Below are 21,323 nucleotides of genomic sequence, written 5' to 3'. Positions count from 1 at the left end.
ACAGAGTCAGGGGTTACGACTGTTACGTTGGGACAGTTCCAATAGCTGAATCACAGGCGTCCTGACAGGGTCAGAGGTTAAGACAGTTCCAGTAGCTGAATGACAGGCGTCCTGACAGGGTCAGAGGTTAAGACAGTTCCAGTAGCTGAATCACAGGCTTCCTGACAGGGTCAGAGGTTAAGACAGTTCCAGTAGCTGAATGACAGGCTTCCTGAAAGGGTCAGAGGTTAAGACAGTTCCAGTAGCTGAATGACAGGCGTCCTGACAGGGTCAGAGGTTAAGACAGTTCAGTAGCTGAATCACAGGCGTCCTGACAGGGTCAGAGGTTAAGACAGTTCCAGTAGCTGAATGACAGGCTTCCTGACAGGGTCAGAGGTTAAGACAGTTCCAGTAGCTGAATGACAGGCTGTCCTGACAGGGTCAGAGGTTAAGACAGTTCCAGTAGCTGAATGACAGGCGTCCTGACAGGGTCAGAGGTTAAGACAGTTCCAGTAGCTATTTCTGTCTGAACGTTGCCTAACCCTTCTGTGTGTGTCTGAACGTGGACTAGAGTGTGTGTGTCAGAACATGGACTACAGTGTGTGTGTCAGAACATGGACTACAGTGTGTGTCTGAACGTGGACTACAGTGTGTGTCAGAACGTGGACTACAGTGTGTGTCTGAACATGGACTACAGTGTGTGTCTGAACGTGGACTAGAGTGTGTGTCAGAACGTGGACTACAGTGTGTGTCTGAACATGGACTACAGTGTGTGTCTGAACGTGGACTAGAGTGTGTATTGTTGTAACCATGCTAACCCTCCCCTGTATCTCTCCCGTCTCTCCAGACCTGCGGAGGATGACAGCAGGCTTCATGGGTATGGCCATAGCCATCATTCTGTTTGGCTGGGTGATAGGTGTTCTAGGATGCTGCTGGGATAGAGGACTGATGCAGTACGTGGCAGGATTACTGTTCCTCATGGGAGGTAAGAGAACAACACAGATACTGTGTATCATTCAAGTCAAGACCCCCCGGGATTCACCAAACACTTCTTCTTTAAGAAAAATTACAAAGGATGCTTTTACATTTTTATAAAGATATAACGTTCATAAGATAGTTTGTATTGGGGTCCTAAATCCTGGTGATCAGGTGAACTGGTCCGTAGGATTGTTAATCAATCCGGTGTGGCAGGTAACTGAAAGGTTGCTAGATTGAATCCCCTGAGCTGACAAGGTAAAAATCTGTCGTTCTGCCTCTGAACAAGGCAGTTAACCAACTGTTCCTAGGCCGTCATTGAAAATAAGAATTTGTTCTTAACTGACTTGCCTTGTTAAATAAAGGTTTTTATACATACTATACATACTCACTAGTTACATCAAACTTGAATAGATGATGTCATCTTAACTTCCAGACTGATTGTTTATCAACAGTTAGAGGACTAAAGGTTTTTGATACAATATTGACCCACAGCTCAGGTCGTTACTGTGAAAGATAATACCATCAACAGCTAGGTGACTACAACTCATAGACTACAGCTCAGGTCGTTACTGTGAAAGAGAATAGACTACAGCTAGGTGACTACAACTCATAGACTACAGCTCAGGTCGTTACTGTGAAAGAGAATAGACTACAGCTAGGTGACTACAACTCATAGACTACAGCTCAGGTCGTTACTGTGAAAGATAATACCATCAACAGCTAGGTGACTACAACTCATAGACTACAGCTCAGGTCGTTACTGTGAAAGAGAATAGACTACAGCTAGGTGACTACAACTCATAGACTACAGCTCAGGTCGTTACTGTGAAAGAGAATAGACTACAGCTAGGTGACTACAACTCATGGACTACAGCTCAGGTCGTTACTGTGAAAGAGGATACCATCAACAGCTAGGTGACTACAACTCATAGAACTACAGCTCAGGTCATTACTGTGAAAGATAATACCATCAACAGCTAGGTGACTACAACTCATAGACTACAGCTCAGGTCGTTACTGTGAAAGATAATACCATCAACAGCTAGGTGACTACAACTCATAGACTACAGCTCAGGTCGTTACTGTGAAAGAGAATAGACTACAGCTAGGTGACTACAACTCATAGACTACAGCTCAGGTCGTTACTGTGAAAGAGGATACCATCAACAGCTAGGTGACTACAACTCATAGACTACAGCTCAGGTCGTTACTGTGAAAGAGGATACCATCAACAGCTAGGTGACTACAACTCATAGACTACAGCTCAGGTCATTACTGTGAAAGATAATACCATCAACAGCTAAGTGACTACAACTCATAGACTACAGCTCAGGTCGTTACTGTGAAAGAGAATAGACTACAGCTAGGTGACTACAACTCATAGACTACAGCTCAGGTCGTTACTGTGAAAGATAATAGACTACAGCTAGGTGACTACAACTCATAGACTACAGCTCAGGTCGTTACTGTGAAAGATAATACCATCAACAGCTAGGTGACTACAACTCATAGACTACAGCTCAGGTCGTTACTGTGAAAGAGAATAGACTACAGCTAGGTGACTACAACTCATAGACTACAGCTCAGGTCGTTACTGTGAAAGAGAATAGACTACAGCTAGGTGACTACAACTCATAGACTACAGCTCAGGTCGTTACTGTGAAAGAGAATAGACTACAGCTAGGTGACTACAACTCATAGACTACAGCTCAGGTCGTTACTGTGAAAGATAATACCGTCAACAGCTAGGTGACTACAACTCATAGGACTACAGCTCAGGTGTTCTGTGAGGTGCATCAACAGCTAGGTGACTACAACTCATGACTACAGCTCAGGTCGTTACTGTGAAAGAAATACATCAACAGCTAGGTGACTACAACTCATAGACTACAGCTCAGGTCGTTACTGTGAAAGATAACTACAGCTAGGTGACTACAACTCATAGACTACAGCTCAGGTCGTTACTGTGAAAGAGGCTACAGCTAGTGACTACAACTCATAGACTACAGCTCAGGTCGTTACTGTGAAAGATAATACCATCAACAGCTAGGTGACTACAACTCATAGACTACAGCTCAGGTCGTTACTGTGAAAGAGAATAGACTACAGCTAGGTGACTACAACTCATAGACTACAGCTCAGCGTTCAACACCATTGTCCCCTTTAAGCTCGTCACTTAGTTTAGGGACCCTGGGACTAAACACCTCCCTCTGGATCCTGGATCCTGGACTTCCTGGTGGTGCTGCCCCCAGGTGGTAAGGTTAGGTAACAACACATCCGCCACGCTGATCCTCAACACAGGGGTATGTGCTTAGTCCTGTACTCCCCGTTCACCCTCGACTGCGTGGCTGCACATGACTCCAACACCATCATCAAGTTTGCTGACGTCACAACAGTGGTAGACCTGATCACTGGTGACGATGAGATGACCTGTGACCTGACAGTGTGGTGCCGGAACAACAACCTTTCCCTCAACGTCAGTAAGACCAAGGAGCTGATCGTGGACTACAGGAAGTAGTCCACAGTGTCATGGACTACAGGAAGTAGTCCACAGTGTGGTGAACTACAGGAAGTAGTCCACAGTGTCATGGACTACAGGAAGTAGTCCACAGTGTGGTGAACTACAGGAAGTAGTCCACAGTGTCATGGACTACAGGAAGTAGTCCACAGTGTGGTGAACTACAGGAAGTAGTCCACAGTGTCATGGACTACAGGAAGTAGTCCACAGTGTGGTGAACTACAGGAAGTAGTCCACAGTGTCATGGACTACAGGAAGTAGTCCACAGTGTGGTGAACTACAGGAAGTAGTCCACAGTGTCATGGACTACAGGAAGTAGTCCACAGTGTCATGAACTACAGGAAGTAGTCCCCATTGTGGTGGACTACAGGAAGTAGTCCCCAGTGTGGTGGACTACAGGAAGTAGTCCACAGTGTGGTGAACTACAGGAAGTAGTCCACAGTGTCATGGACTACAGGAAGTAGTCCCCATTGTGGTGGACTACAGGAAGTAGTCCCCAGTGTGGTGGACTACAGGAAGTAGTCCCCAGTGTGGTGAACTACAGGAAGTAGACCCCAGTGTGGTGAACGACAGGAAGTAGTCCACAGTGCCGTGGACTACAGGAAGTAGTCCCCAGTGTGGTGGACTACAGGAATTAGTCCCCAGTGTGGTGGACTACAGGAAGTAGTCCCCAGTGTGGTGGACTGCAGGAAGTAGTCCCCAGTGTGGTGAACTACAGGAAGTAGTCCCCAGTGTGGTAGACTACAGGAAGTAGTCCCCAGTGTGGTGAACTACAGGAAGTAGTCCACAGTGTCGTGGACTACAGAAAGTAGCCCCCAATGTGGATGGGGGCGAGCACGTCATTGACAGGGCTGCACTGGAGCAGGTCCAGAGGTTCAAGTTCCTTACTGTCCAAATCATCGTGAAGAAAGCCCGACAGCGCCTTTTCTTCCCCCTCAGGAGGTTGAAAAGATTTGGCATGGGCCCTCAAACCGTCAAAAAGTTCTACAGCTGTACCATTGAGAGCATCTTGACTTGGTATGGCAATATCACCGCCGTTAAAGACTCCAGCCTCCCAAGCCATAGACTGTTCTCTCTGCTTCCGCACGGCAAGTGGTACCAGTGCATCAAGTCTGACACCAACAGGCTCCTGAACAGCTCTATCCCCAAACCAAATAGCTAACGAAATGGCCTACGAAATGGCTAACTAAATAGCCTACGAAATGGCTAACTAAATAGCTAACTAAATAGCTAACTAAATGGCTAACTAAATGGCTAACTAAATGGCTAATGAAATAGCCAATGAAATAGCCAACTACATGGCCAACTAAATGGCTAACTAAATGGCTAATGAAATGGCAAACTAAATATCTGAGTTGAACCTTGTATTGTATTTTTATTTACACACGCACACACTGACTCTATACACACTGACTCTATACACACTGACTCACCACACACTCACTCACCACACACTCACTCTATAAATACTGACTCTACACACACTGACTCTATACACACTGACTCTATACACACTGACTCACCACACACTCACTCTATAAATACTGACTCTACACACACTGACTCTACACACACTGACTCTATACACACTGACTCTATACATACAGACTCTATACATACAGACTCTATACATACAGACTCTATAAATACTGACTCTATACACACTGACTCTATACACACTGACTCTATAAATACTGACTCTACACACACTGACTCTATAAATACTGACTCTATACACACTGACTCTATAAATACTGACTCTATTCACACTGACTCTATACACACTGACTCTATAAATACTGACTATAAATACTGACTCTATTCACACTGACTCTATACACACTGACTCTATACACACTGACTCTATACACACTGACTCTACACACACTGACTCTACACACACTGACTCTACACACACTGACTCTACACACACTGACTCTATAAATACTGACTCTATACACACCGACTCTACACACGCCGACTCTACACACGCTGACTCTACACACGCTGACTCTACACACGCTGACTCTACACACGCTGACTCTACACAGGCTGACTCTACACAGGCTGACTCTACACACACCGACTCTACACACACCGACTCTACACACACCGACTCTACACACACCGACTCTACACACACCGACTCTACACACACCGACTCTACACACACCGACTCTACACACACCGACTCCACACACACCGACTCCACACACACCGACTCTACACACACCGACACTACACACACCGACTCTACACACACCGACTCTACACACACCGACACTACACACACCGACACTACACACACCGACACTACACACACCGACACTACACATACCGACACTACACATACTGACTCACCACACACTGACTCTATATATACTGACTCTATACACTGACTCATTACACACTGACTCTACACACTGACAGGGCCCTACAAACTACACACAGGGGGTTACTGTGAAAGATAATAGCATCAGCTCAGGGGGGGTTACTGTGAAAGATAATAGCATCAGCTCAGGGGGGGTTACTGTGAAAGATAATAGCATCAGCTCAGGGGGGTTACTGTGAAAGATAATAGCATCAGCTCAGGGGGGGGGGGGTTACTGTGAAAGATAATAGCATCAGCTCAGGGGGGTTACTGTGAAAGATAATAGCATCAGCTCAGGGGGGATTACTGTGAAAGATAATAGCATCAGTTCAGGGGGGTTACTGTGAAAGATAATAGCATCAGCTCGGGGGGGTTACTGTGAAATATAATAGCATCAGCTCAGGGGGGGTTACTGTGAAAGATAACAGCATCAGCTCAGGGGGGGTTACTGTGAAAGAGCATAGCATCAGCTCGGGGGGGTTACTGTGAAAGAGAATAGCATCAGCTCGGGGGGGGTTACTGTGAAAGATAATTCCATCAGTTCAGGGGGGGTTCAGGGGGGTAACTGTGAAGGATAATAGCATCAACTCAGGGGGGGTTACTGTGAAAGACAATAGCATCAGCTCGGGGGGGGGGGTAACTGTGAAAGAGATAAGCATCAGCTCAGGGGGGGTTACTGTGAAAGATAATAGCATCAGCTCAGGGGGTGTTACTGTGAAAGATAATAGCATCAGCTCAGGGGGGGATTACTGTGAAAGAGAATAGCATCAACACCTGCATAGAGGACTGATTGAGCGGTGTGGAGGTGCTGAGGGATCTCTCATTAGTAGTGCTGGTGACTGATTAATAACAGAGTCTCTATGACACACACACACACACACACACACACCACACACACACACACACACACACACACACACACACACACACACACACACACACACACACACACACACACACACACACACAGGGAGACAGTGGCGGCAACATCACACACTAATAAATGATGTCATGGATGACAGAAGGAGAGAGAGAGAGGGGGGAGAGGGAAAGAGAGAAAGGTAGAGAGAGGGAGGGAGAGAGAGAGAGAGAGAGAGAGAGAGAGAGAGGGTGGGGGAGAGGTAGAGAGAGAGAGAGAGAGAGAGAGAGAGAGAGAGAGAGAGAGAGAGAGAGAGAGAGAGAGAGGGTGGGGGAGAGGTAGAGAGAGAGAGAGAGAGAGAGAGAGAGGTAGAGAGAGAGGTAGAGAGAGGGTGGGGGAGAGGTAGAGAGAGAGAGAGAGAGAGAGAGAGAGGGTGGGGGAGAGGTAGAGAGAGAGAGAGAGAGAGAGGGTGGGGGAGAGGTAGAGAGAGAGAGAGAGAGAGAGAGAGAGAGGGTGGGGGAGAGGTAGAGAGAGAGAGAGAGAGAGAGAGAGGGTGGGGGAGAGGTAGAGAGGTAGAGAGAGAGGTAGAGAGAGGGTGGGGGAGAGGTAGAGAGAGAGAGAGAGAGAGAGAGAGAGAGAGAGGGTGGGGGAGAGGTAGAGAGAGAGAGAGGGGGGAGAGGTAGAGAGATAGAGAGAGAGAGAGGGTGGGGGAGAGGTAGAGAGAGAGAGAGAGGGTGGGGGAGAGGTAGAGAGAGAGAGAGAGAGAGAGAGAGGGTGGGGGAGAGGTAGAGAGAGAGAGAGAGAGAGAGAGGGTGGGGGAGAGGTAGAGAGAGAGAGAGAGAGAGAGAGGGTGGGGGAGAGGTAGAGAGAGAGAGAGAGAGAGAGAGAGAGAGAGAGGGTGGGGGAGAGGTAGAGAGAGAGAGAGAGAGGGTGGGGGAGAGGTAGAGAGAGAGAGAGAGAGAGGGTGGGGGAGAGGTAGAGAGAGAGAGAGAGAGAGAGGGTGGGGGAGAGGTAGAGAGAGAGAGAGAGAGTGAGAGAGGGTGGGGGAGAGGTAGAGAGAGAGAGAGAGAGTGAGAGAGGGTGGGGGAGAGGTAGAGAGAGAGAGAGAGAGAGAGAGAGAGGTGAGAGAGAGAGAGAGAGAGAGAGAGAGAGAGAGAGAGAGAGGGAGAGAGAGAGAGAGAGAGAGAGAGAGAGAGAGAGAGAGGGTGGGGGAGAGGTAGAGAGAGAGAGAGGGAGAGAGAGAGAGGGTGGGGGAGAGGTAGAGAGAGAGAGAGAGAGGGTGGGGGAGAGGTAGAGAGAGAGGGTTAAATTAGAAATGAAGAAAAACAGAGGGAATAAGGCAGGTCAGATTACTGTGGCCTGGTCGGCAGCCCAAATGGCCCTGTCGAATTCAAGTTGATTGATTGTTGCACAGTTCTGCTGATGTTATCGTAAGTGCAGAGAAATGACTATAGTGCAGGGTACTGGGGGAGACTAGTAACAGTGACTATAGTTCAGGGTACTGGGGGAGACTAGTAACAGTGACTATAGTTCAGGGTACTGGGGGGAGACTAGTAACAGTGACTATAGTTCAGGGTACTGGGGGAGACTAGTAACAGTGACTATAGTTCAGGGTACTGGGGGAGACTAGTAACAGTGACTATAGTTCAGGGTACTGGGGGGAGACTAGTAACAGTGACGATAGTTCAGGGTACTGGGGGGAGACTAGTAACAGTGACTATAGTTCAGGGTACTGGGGGGAGACTAGTAACAGTGACGATAGTTCAGGGTACTGGGGGGAGACTAGTAACAGTGACTATAGTTCAGGGTACTGGGGGGAGACTAGTAACAGTGACTATAGTTCAGGGTACTGGGGGGAGACTAGTAACAGTGACTATAGTTCAGGGTACTGGGGGGAGACTAGTAACAGTGACTACAGTTCAGGGTACTGGGGGAGACTAGTAACAGTGACTATAGTTCAGGGTACTGGGGGGAGACTAGTAACAGTGACTATAGTTCAGGGTACTGGGGGGAGACTAGTAACAGTGACTATAGTTCAGGGTACTGGGGGGAGACTAGTAACAGTGACTATAGTTCAGGGTACTGGGGGAGACTAGTAACAGTGACTATAGTTCAGGGTACTGGGGGAGACTAGTAACAGTGACTATAGTTCAGGGTACTGGGGGAGACTAGTAACAGTGACTATAGTTCAGGGTACTGGGGGGAGACTAGTAACAGTGACGATAGTTCAGGGTACTGGGGGGAGACTAGTAACAGTGACTATAGTTCAGGGTACTGGGGGGAGACTAGTAACAGTGACGATAGTTCAGGGTACTGGGGGGAGACTAGTAACAGTGACTATAGTTCAGGGTACTGGGGGGAGACTAGTAACAGTGACTATAGTTCAGGGTACTGGGGGGAGACTAGTAACAGTGACTATAGTTCAGGGTACTGGGGGGAGACTAGTAACAGTGACTACAGTTCAGGGTACTGGGGGAGACTAGTAACAGTGACTATAGTTCAGGGTACTGGGGGGAGACTAGTAACAGTGACTATAGTTCAGGGTACTGGGGGGAGACTAGTAACAGTGACTATAGTTCAGGGTACTGGGGGGAGACTAGTAACAGTGACTATAGTTCAGGGTACTGGGGGAGACTAGTAACAGTGACTATAGTTCAGGGTACTGGGGGAGACTAGTAACAGTGACTATAGTTCAGGGTACTGGGGGAGACTAGTAACAGTGACTATAGTTCAGGGTACTGGGGGGAGACTAGTAACAGTGACTATAGTTCAGGGTACTGCGGGGAGACTAGTAACAGTGACTATAGTTCAGGGTACTGGGGGAGACTAGTAACAGTGACTATAGTTCAGGGTACTGGGGGGAGACTAGTAACAGTGACTATAGTTCAGGGTACTGGGGGAGACTAGTAACAGTGACTATAGTTCAGGGTACTGGGGGGAGACTAGTAACAGTGACTATAGTTCAGGGTACTGGGGGAGACTAGTAACAGTGACTATAGTTCAGGGCAGGGTACTGGGGGAGACTAGTAACAGTGACTATAGTTCAGGGTACTGGGGGAGACTGGTAACAGTGACTATAGTTCAGGGTACTGGGGGGAGACTAGTAACAGTGACTATAGTTCAGGGTACTGGGGGAGACTAGTAACAGTGACTATAGTTCAGGGTACTGGGGGGAGACTAGTAACAGTGACTATAGTTCAGGGCAGGGTACTGGGGGGAGACTAGTAACAGTGACTATAGTTCAGGGTACTGGGGGAGACAAGTAACAGTGACTATAGTTCAGGGTACTGGGGGAGACTAGTAACAGTGACTATAGTTCAGGGTACTGGGGGGAGACTAGTAACAGTGACTATAGTTCAGGGTACTGGGGGGAGACTAGTAACAGTGACTATAGTTCAGGGTACTGGGGGGAGACTAGTAACAGTGACTATAGTTCAGGGTACTGGGGGGAGACTAGTAACAGCGACTATAGTTCAGGGTACTGGGGGGAGACGAGTAACAGTGACTATAGTTCAGGGTACTGGGGGGAGACTAGTAACAGTGACTATAGTTCAGGGTACTGGGGGAGACTAGTAACAGTGACTATAGTTCAGGGAAGGGTACTGGGGGAGACTAGTAACAGTGACTATAGTTCAGGGCAGAGTACTGGGGGAGGCTAGTTACAATGACTATAGTTCAGGGTACTGGGGGGAGACTAGTAACAGTGACTATAGTTCAGGGTACTGGGGGGAGACTAGTAACAGTGACTATAGTTCAGGGCAGGGTACTGGGGGAGACTAGTAACAGTGACTATAGTTCAGGGTACTGGGGGGAGACTAGTAACAGTGACTATAGTTCAGGGTACTGGGGAGAGACTAGTAACAGTGACTATAGTTCAGGGTACTGGGGGGAGACTAGTAACAGTGACTATAGTTCAGGGTACTGGGGGGAGACTAGTAACAGTGACTATAGTTCAGGGTACTGGGGGGAGACTAGTAACAGTGACTATAGTTCAGGGTACTGGGGGAGACTAGTAACAGTGACTATAGTTCAGGGTACTGGGGGAGACTAGTAACAGTGACTATAGTTCAGGGTACTGGGGGAGACTAGTAACAGTGACTATAGTTCAGGGTACTGGGGGGAGACTAGTAACAGTGACTATAGTTCAGGGCAGGGTACTGGGGGAGACTAGTAACAGTGACTATAGTTCAGGGTACTGGGGGGAGACTAGTAACAGTGACTATAGTTCAGGGTACTGGGGAGAGACTAGTAACAGTGACTATAGTTCAGGGTACTGGGGGGAGACTAGTAACAGTGACTATAGTTCGGGGTACTGGGTGGAGACTAGTAAAAGTTACTATAGTTCAGGGTACTGGGGGGAGACTAGTAACAGTGACTATAGTTCAGGGTACTGGGGGAGACTAGTAACAGTGACTATAGTTCAGGGTACTGGGGGAGACTAGTAACAGTGACTATATTTCAGGGTACTGGGGGAGACTAGTAACAGTGACTATCGTTCAGGGTACTGGGGGAGGCTAGTAACAGTGACTATAGTTCAGGGTACTGGGGGGAGACTAGTAACAGTGACTATAGTTCAGGGTACTGGGGGGAGACTAGTAACAGCGACTATAGTTCAGGGTACTGGGGGAGACTAGTAACAGTGACTATAGTTCAGGGTACTGGGTGGAGACTAGTAACAGTGACTATATTTCAGGGTACTGGGGGAGACTAGTAACAGTGACTATCGTTCAGGGTACTGGGGGAGGCTAGTAACAGTGACTATAGTTCAGGGTACTGGGGGGAGACTAGTAACAGTGACTATAGTTCAGGGTACTGGGGGAGACTAGTAACAGTGACTATAGTTCAGGGCAGGGTACTGGGGGAGACTAGTAACAGTGACTATAGTTCAGGGCAGGGTACTACGGGGAGACTAGTAACAGTGACTATAGTTCAGGGTACTGGGGGAGACTAGTAACAGTGACTATAGTTCAGGCAGGGTACTGGGGGAGACTAGTAACAGTGACTATAGTTCAGGGTACTGGGGGGAGACTAGTAACAGTGACTATAGTTCAGGGTACTGGGGGGAGACTAGTAACAGTGACTATAGTTCAGGGTACTGGGGGGAGACTAGTAACAGTGACTATAGTTCAGGGTACTGGGGGAGAATAGTAACAGTGACTATAGTTCAGGGTACTGGGGGAGACTAGTAACAGTGACTATAGTTCAGGGTACTGGGGGAGACTAGTAACAGTGACTATAGTTCAGGGTACTGGGGGAGACTAGTAACAGTGACTATAGTTCAGGGAAGGGGACTGGGGGAGACTAGTAAGAGTGACTATAGTTCAGGGTACTGGGGGTAGACTAGTAACAGTGACTATAGTTCAGGGTACTGGGGGAGACTAGTAACAGTGACTATAGTTCAGGGCAGGGTACTGGGGGAGACTAGAAACAGTGACTAAAGTTCAGGGTACTGGGGGGAGACTAGTAACAGTGACTATAGTTCAGGGTACTGGGGGAGACTAGTAACAGTGACTATAGTTCAGGGCAGGGTACTGGGGGAGACTAGCAACAGTGACTATAGTTCAGGGCAGGGTACTGGGGGAGGCTAGTAACAGTGACTATAGTTCAGGGTACTGGGGGAGACTGGTAACAGTGACTATAGTTCAGGGTACTGGGGGGAGACTAGTAACAGTGACTATAGTTCAGGGTACTGGGGGAGACTAGTAACAGTGACTATAGTTCAGGGTACTGGGGGGAGACTAGTAACAGTGACTATAGTTCAGGGTTCTGGGGGGAGGCTAGTAACAGTGACTATAGTTCAGGTTACTGGGGGAGACTAGTAACAGTGACTATAGTTCAGGGTACTGGGGGGAGACTAGTAACAGTTACTATAGTTCATGGTACTGGGGGGAGACTAGTAACAGTGACAATAGTTCAGGGCAGGGTACTGGGGGGAGACTAGTAACAGTGACTATAGTTCAGGGTACTGGGGGGAGACTAGTAACAGTGACTATAGTTCAGGGCAGGGTACTGGGGGAGACTAGTAACAGTGACTACAGTTCAGGGTACTGGGGGGAGACTAGTAGCAGTGACTATAGTTCAGGGTACTGGGGGAGACTAGTAACAGTGACTTTAGATCAGGGCAGGGTACTGGGGGAGACTAGTAACAGTGACTATAGTTCAGGGTACTGGGGGAGACTGGTAACAGTGACTATAGTTCAGGGTACTGGGGGAGACTAGTAACAGTGACTATAGTTCAGGGCAGGGTACTGGGGGGAGACTAGTAACAGTGACTATAGTTCAGGGTACTGGGGGAGACTAGTAACAGTGACTATAGTTCAGGGCATTGTACTGGGGGGAGACTAGTAACAGTGACTATAGTTCAGGGCAGGGTACTGGGGGGAGACTAGTAACAGTGACTATAGTTCAGGGTACTGGGGGGAGACTAGTAACAGTGACTATAGTTCAGGGTACTGGGGGGAGACTAGTAACAGTGACTATAATTCAGGGTACTGGGGGGAGACTAGTAACAGTGACTATAGTTCAGGGCAGGGTACTGGGGGGAGACTAGTAACAGTGACTACAGTTCAGAGTACTGGGGGGAGACTAGTAACAGTGACTATAGTTCAGGGTACTGGGGGAGACTAGTAACAGTGACTATAGTTCAGGGTACTGGGGGAGACTAGTAACAGTGACTATAGTTCAGGGTACTGGGGGAGACTAGTAACAGTGACTATAGTTCAGGGCAGGGTACTGGGGGAGACTAGTAACAGTGACTATAGTTCAGGGCAGGGTACTGGGGGAGACTAGTAACAGTGACTATAGTGCAGGGTACTGGGGGGAGACTAGTAACAGTGACTACAGTTCAGGGTACTGGGGGAGACTAGTAACAGTGACTATAGTTCAGGGTACTGGGGGGAGACTAGTAACAGTGACTATAGTTCAGGGTACTGGGGGAGACTAGTAACAGTGACTATAGTTCAGGGTACTGGGGGAGACTAGTAACAGTGACTATAGTTCAGGGTACTGGGGGGAGACTAGTAACAGTGACTTTAGATCAGGGCAGGGTACTGGGGGAGACTAGTAACAGTGACTATAGTTCAGGGTACTGGGGGAGACTGGTAACAGTGACTATAGTTCAGGGTACTGGGGGAGACTAGTAACAGTGACTATAGTTCAGGGTACTGGGGGAGACTAGTAACAGTGACTATAGTTCAGGGAAGGGGACTGGGGGAGACTAGTAAGAGTGACTATAGTTCAGGGTACTGGGGGTAGACTAGTAACAGTGACTATAGTTCAGGGTACTGGGGGAGACTAGTAACAGTGACTATAGTGCAGGGCAGGGTACTGGGGGAGACTAGAAACAGTGACTAAAGTTCAGGGTACTGGGGGGAGACTAGTAACAGTGACTATAGTTCAGGGTACTGGGGGAGACTAGTAACAGTGACTATAGTTCAGGGCAGGGTACTGGGGGAGACTAGCAACAGTGACTATAGTTCAGGGCAGGGTACTGGGGGAGGCTAGTAACAGTGACTATAGTTCAGGGTACTGGGGGAGACTGGTAACAGTGACTATAGTTCAGGGTACTGGGGGGAGACTAGTAACAGTGACTATAGTTCAGGGTACTGGGGGAGACTAGTAACAGTGACTATAGTTCAGGGTACTGGGGGGAGACTAGTAACAGTGACTATAGTTCAGGGTTCTGGGGGGAGGCTAGTAACAGTGACTATAGTTCAGGTTACTGGGGGAGACTAGTAACAGTGACTATAGTTCAGGGTACTGGGGGGAGACTAGTAACAGTTACTATAGTTCATGGTACTGGGGGGAGACTAGTAACAGTGACAATAGTTCAGGGCAGGGTACTGGGGGGAGACTAGTAACAGTGACTATAGTTCAGGGTACTGGGGGGAGACTAGTAACAGTGACTATAGTTCAGGGTACTGGGGGGAGACTAGTAACAGTGACTATAGTTCAGGGTACTGGGGGGAGACTAGTAACAGTGACTACAGTTCAGGGTACTGGGGGGAGACTAGTAGCAGTGACTATAGTTCAGGGTACTGGGGGAGACTAGTAACAGTGACTTTAGATCAGGGCAGGGTACTGGGGGAGACTAGTAACAGTGACTATAGTTCAGGGTACTGGGGGAGACTGGTAACAGTGACTATAGTTCAGGGTACTGGGGGAGACTAGTAACAGTGACTATAGTTCAGGGCAGGGTACTGGGGGGAGACTAGTAACAGTGACTATAGTTCAGGGTACTGGGGGAGACTAGTAACAGTGACTATAGTTCAGGGCATTGTACTGGGGGGAGACTAGTAACAGTGACTATAGTTCAGGGCAGGGTACTGGGGGGAGACTAGTAACAGTGACTATAGTTCAGGGTACTGGGGGGAGACTAGTAACAGTGACTATAGTTCAGGGTACTGGGGGGAGACTAGTAACAGTGACTATAATTCAGGGTACTGGGGGGAGACTAGTAACAGTGACTATAGTTCAGGGCAGGGTACTGGGGGGAGACTAGTAACAGTGACTACAGTTCAGAGTACTGGGGGGAGACTAGTAACAGTGACTATAGTTCAGGGTACTGGGGGAGACTAGTAACAGTGACTATAGTTCAGGGTACTGGGGGAGACTAGTAACAGTGACTATAGTTCAGGGTACTGGGGGAGACTAGTAACAGTGACTATAGTTCAGGGCAGGGTACTGGGGGAGACTAGTAACAGTGACTATAGTTCAGGGCAGGGTACTGGGGGAGACTAGTAACAGTGACTATAGTGCAGGGTACTGGGGGGAGACTAGTAACAGTGACTACAGTTCAGGGTACTGGGGGAGACTAGTAACAGTGACTATAGTTCAGGGTACTGGGGGGAGACTAGTAACAGTGACTATAGTTCAGGGTACTGGGGGAGACTAGTAACAGTGACTATAGTTCAGGGTACTGGGGGAGACTAGTAACAGTGACTATAGTTCAGGGTACTGGGGGAGACTAGTAACAGTGACTATAGTTCAGGGTACTGGGGGGAGACTAGTAACAGTGACTATAGTTCAGGGTACTGCGGGGAGACTAGTAACAGTGACTATAGTTCAGGGTACTGGGGGAGACTTGTAACAGTGACTATAGTTCAGGGTACTGGGGGGAGACTAGTAACAGTGACTATAGTTCAGGGTACTGGGGGGAGACTAGTAACAGTGACTATAGTTCAGGGTACTGGGGGAGACTAGTAACAGTGACTATAGTTCAGGGCAGGGTACTGGGGGAGACTAGTAACAGTGACTATAGTTCAGGGTACTGGGGGAGACTGGTAACAGTGACTATAGTTCAGGGTACTGGGGGGAGACTAGTAACAGTGACTATAGTTCAGGGTTTTGGGGGAGACTAGTAACAGTGACTATAGTTCAGGGTACTGGGGGGAGACTAGTAACAGTGACTATAGTTCAGGGCAGGGTACTGGGGGGAGACTAGTAACAGTGACTATAGTTCAGGGTACTGGGGGAGACTAGTAACAGTGACTATAGTTCAGGGTACTGGGGGGAGACTAGTAACAGTGACTATAGTTCAGGGTACTGGGGGGAGACTAGTAACAGTGACTATAGTTCAGGGTACTGGGGGGAGACTAGTAACAGTGACTATAGTTCAGGGCAGGGTACTGGGGGGAGACGAGTAACAGTGACTATAGTTCAGGGTACTGGGGGGAGACTAGTAACAGTGACTATAGTTCAGGGTACTGGGGGAGACTAGTAACAGTGACTATAGTTCAGGGAAGGGTACTGGGGGAGACTAGTAACAGTGACTATAGTTCAGGGCAGAGTACTGGGGGAGGCTAGTTACAATGACTATAGTTCAGGGTACTGGGGGGAGACTAGTAACAGTGACTATAGTTCAGGGTACTGGGGGGAGACTAGTAACAGTGACTATAGTTCAGGGCAGGGTACTGGGGGAGACTAGTAACAGTGACTATAGTTCAGGGTACTGGGGGGAGACTAGTAACAGTGACTATAGTTCAGGGTACTGGGGAGAGACTAGTAACAGTGACTATAGTTCAGGGTACTGGGGGGAGACTAGTAACAGTGACTATAGTTCAGGGTACTGGGGGGAGACTAGTAACAGTGACTATAGTTCAGGGTACTGGGGGAGGCTAGTTACAGTGACTATAGTTCAGGGTACTGAGGGAGACTAGTAACAGTGACTATAGTTCAGGGTACTGGGGGGAGACTAGTAACAGTGACTATAGTTCAGGGTACTGGGGGAGACTAGTAACAGTGACTATAGTTCAGGGTACTGGGGGGAGACTAGTAACAGTGACTATAGTTCAGGGCAGGGTACTGGGGGAGACTAGTAACAGTGACTATAGTTCAGGGTACTGGGGGGAGACTAGTAACAGTGACTATAGTTCAGGGTACTGGGGAGAGACTAGTAACAGTGACTATAGTTCAGGGTACTGGGGGGAGACTAGTAACAGTGACTATAGTTCGGGGTACTGGGGGGAGACTAGTAACAGTGACTATAGTTCAGGGTACTGGGGGAGACTAATAACAGTGACTATAGTTCAGGGCAGGGTACTGGGGGAGACTAGTAACAGTGACTATAGTTCAGGGTACTGGGGGAGACTGGTAACAGTGACTATAGTTCAGGGTACTGGGGGAGACTAGTAACAGTGACTATAGTTCAGGGTACTGGGGGGAGACTAGTAACAGTGACTATAGTTCAGGGTACTGGGGGGAGACTAGTAACAGTGACTATAGTTCAGGGCAGGGTACTGGGGGGAGGCCGGCTAGTGGTGACTATTTAACAGTCTGATGGCCTGTTTTTCAGTCTCTCGGTCCCAGCTTTGATGGACATGTCTCAGGACACGCCGTTACTCGGGTGGCTGAGGTCCTTGATGATCTTCTTGGTCTTCCTGTAACACCTGTAGATATCCTGGAGGGCAGGCAGTGTGCCCCCAGTGATGCGTTGGGCTGACCGCACCACCCTCTGAAGCTCTGAGGTTGTTGATGGTGCAGTTGCCGTACCAGGCTGTGATACAGCCCGACAGGATGCTTTCAATGGTGCATCTGTCGATGTCCGTGAGGGTCATAGTCATAGGGGGCCAAGCCAAATTTCTTCTGCCTCCTGAGGTTGAAGAGGTGCTGTTGCTCCTTCTTCACCGTGCTGTCAGTGTGAAGAGACCATTTCAGGGTGTCAGTGATGTGCACGCCGAGGAACACAAAGCTTTTGACCCCCTCCCCTGTCGATGTGGACGGGGGCGGCCCTGTAGATGTGGACGGGGGGCGGCCCTGTAGATGTGGACGGGGGGCGGCCCTGTCGATGTGGACGGGGGGCGGCCCTGTAGATGTGGACGGGGGGCGGCCCTGTAGATGTGGACGGGGGGCGGCCCTGTCGATGTGGACGGGGGGCGGCCCTGTAGATGTGGACGGGGGGCGGCCCTGTAGATGTGGACGGGGGGCGGCCCTGTAGATGTGGACGGGGGGCGGCCCTGTAGATGTGGACGGGGGGCGGCCCTGTAGATGTGGACGGGGGGCGGCCCTGTCGATGTGGACGGGGGCGGCCCTGTAGATGTGGACGGGGGGCGGCCCTGTAGATGTGGACGGGGGGCGGCCCTGTAGATGTGGACGGGGGGCGGCCCTGTAGATGTGGACGGGGGCGGCCCTGTAGATGTGGACGGGGGGCGGCCCTGTAGATGTGGATGGGGGGCGGCCCTGTAGATGTGGACGGGGGGCGGCCCTGTAGATGTGGACGGGGGGCGGCCCTGTAGATGTGGACGGGGGGCGGCCCTGTAGATGTGGACGGGGGAGTGCTCTCTCTGCTGTCTCCTGTAGTCCACGATCAGCTCCTTCGTTTTGTTGACGTTGAGGTTATTTTTCTGGCACCACTCCGCCGGGGTTCTCACCTCGTCATTGCTGGTATTCAGGCCTATAACTGTTGTGTCTTCAGAAAACGTAATAATTGAGTTGGAGACGTACATGGCCGGTGCAGTCATGTGTGAACAGGGAGTACAGGAGGGGACTAAGCACACATCCCTGAGGGACTCCCCGTGTTGTGGATCAGCGTGGCGGAGGTGTTGTTGCCTACTCTCACCATCTGGGGGTAGTGGCCCGTCAGGACGTCCAGGATCCAGTTGCACAGGGAGGGGTTCAGACCCAGGGCCCAGAGCTTAGTAATGAGCTTGGAGGGTATTATGGTCTTGAAGGCTGAGCTGTAGTCGATGAACAGCATTCTCATTCTTGTCCAGGTGGTATATGGCAGGGTGAAGTGCGATGGTAATTGCGTCGTCTGTGGATCTATTGTGTGTCGGCTAAGGTAGAGGTGATATGATCCTTGACTAGTCTCTCAAAGCACTGATAACGGAAGTGAGTAAATGACTATCGCCCGTAGTACTCACTTCCGTTATCAGTGCTTTGAGAGACTAGTCAAGGATCATATCACCTCTACCTTAGCCGACACACAATAGATCCACAGACGACGCATCTTGAAGCAAGTGGGGACAGCAGACTGGGATCGGCAGAGATTGAATATGTCCAACCAGCTAGTCTGCACATACCCATTGGGTCCTGGTCAGAGGTAGTGTCCTATACAGGGTTGTTGGGTGCCATTGGGTCCTGGTCAGAAATAGTGTCCTGTACAGGGTTGTTGGGTGCCATTGGGGACGCAGCTAAACAGCCCAGAGGTGTCACACACCCAGCTCACAGAGTCAGGATGGAATTACACCCTCAATCTACACACACAAAAGAGAGGAACCTATGAAAAAAGTCCAAAGTAATGTATTTTAATGCTGTACAATGGACAGTTTTCTGTTTGTACAAAATGTTCACAGTCTGAATGTGTTAGAAATTGGTTCTCCAAAATAATGATGATAGCAATGCATTGGATGTTGTATTATATTACTGATAAACGGTTTCACACTCAAACACCAAATGAACACCATCGTTCTCATTGCATCAGTGTAACTGTCTCTCTCTCTCTCTCTCTCTCTCTCTGTCCCTACCTCTTCTCTCTCTCTCTCTCTCCCCCCACCTCTTCTCTCTCTCTCTTCCTCCCTCGGTCTCTACCTCTCTCTCTCCCTATCCCCACCTTCTCCCTCCCTCCTTCTCTCCCTCCCCCCCATCTCCCCTCTCTCTACCCCTCCCCTCTCCTTTATCTTCCCCTACTCTCTCCCTCTACACCTCCCCTCTCTCTCTCCCTCGCTACCCTTACCCTCTCCCCCCTCCCCCCTCTCTCTCCCTTTCCCCTACCTTCCCTCTCTCCCTCTCTCTCCTCTCTCTCTTTCCTCCCCAGGCACCTTCTGTATAATCTCTCTCTGTACCTGCGTGGCGGGGATCAACTTTGAGCTCTCCCGTTACCCTCGCTATCTGTACGGCCTGCCAGACGACATCGGCCATGGCTACGGCTGGTCCATGTTCTGCGCCTGGGGAGGTCTGGGGCTCACTCTCATCGCTGGTTTCTTCTGCACCCTGGCTCCCTCCGTCCAGCCCCTCCCTCGATCCACCTGCCCCAAGTCGAGGCAGGAGAACGGGACGGTCTGCTAGAGGGACTGGGATGGAGGATAGAGGACTGGAGGTCCAGTGTTAGATAGATAGCTAACTACACCTTTAACCACACAGGACAGCCATAAGAAAAGAGAATTTAACAAACAAAATGGGACAATGAGTTGACAAATCCATGCATTCGTTTAATTAATTCATCGACTATCTGTCTTTTCCTGGCCACTTAAAGACAATGTTTTGTTTGTTCTCTGTTTAAAGTATGTTTCTGTGTGTATAAATATGTTTAAAGTGTGTGTGTGTGTATAAACATGATCTGGTTTCTTGAAAAACAGATTAAAAAAACACAACGAACTGACAGAAAAATCGAATCAGCGGTCTGAAGTTGTGCTGGGGGGGGTTTGTAGTCGGGGAGTGGATGTTGTGATGCTTGAAATGGATGTACCATGAAACGGCCTTCTCTACTGGGGGGGAACGAGAGGAACCTTTCGGTAATGAACGATGACAGACGGATGGACAACAAGGGATGGGAGTTATAACAACGGGGGGGGGGGACGTATTGGACATTACACTTTTCAGCAGGAACATTAAGTCTGAACCTCAGAGGAACTCATCATGGTGACCAGCCTCTAACCCATCCACAACAAGGAGAAGAACTCAAACTATATTGTTACTAAGGGGCAGTGAAGGCTGCTGAGGGGAGGACGGCTCATCAGAATGGCTGGAACGGCGCAAATGGAACGGAAACCATGTATTTGATACCATTTCACCTATTTCCTCTCAAGCCATTTCCCACGAGCCCGTCCTCCCCAATTAAGGTGCCACCAACCTCCTGTGTCGAAGGGGTTAATCAACACTAACTGAGAGGGGTCAAAGGTTGGAGTATTATAAACAGCACATCCTGTTCTAAAGAGACACCTCAGCTTGTTGGAGACTTCCGATTGGACTAGCTGTGTGTTCCTCAGATCTACTCTGGGTCATTGGACTAGCTGTGTGTTCCTCAGATCCACTCTGGGTCATTGGACTAGCTGTGTGTTCCTCAGATCCACTCTGGGTCATTGGACTAGCTGTGTGTTCCTCAGATCCACTCTGGGTCATTGGACTAGCTGTGTGTTCCTCAGATCTACTCTGGGTCATTGGACTAGCTGTGTGTTCCTCAG

At 49.2% G+C, this 21,323-nt stretch overlaps 1 protein-coding gene across 1 annotated transcript in view; it reads left to right on the top strand.

The window, feature by feature from the left end:
- LOC123743794 (transmembrane protein 178B) overlaps positions 1-20,529 on the top strand; it is a 187,471-nt gene extending 166,942 nt beyond the window's left edge. Inside the window, exons 4-5 of the mRNA XM_082978052.1 lie at positions 827-964; positions 19,958-20,529. Of these exons, the coding sequence (XP_082834178.1) occupies positions 827-964; positions 19,958-20,208 (389 nt within the window). The 3' untranslated portion in view covers positions 20,209-20,529. The remainder of the gene's footprint in view (positions 1-826; positions 965-19,957) is intronic.
- The last annotated feature ends 794 nt before the right edge of the window (positions 20,530-21,323 follow it).

The sequence above is a fragment of the Salmo salar genome, chromosome 07 (genome assembly GCF_965601325.2).
Source record: "Salmo salar chromosome 07, fSalSal1, whole genome shotgun sequence".
Taxonomy (NCBI): Eukaryota; Metazoa; Chordata; class Actinopteri; order Salmoniformes; family Salmonidae; genus Salmo; species Salmo salar.
The sequence above is the reverse complement of the archived record's forward strand: the minus strand, read 5'-3'. Positions and strand labels throughout refer to the sequence as shown.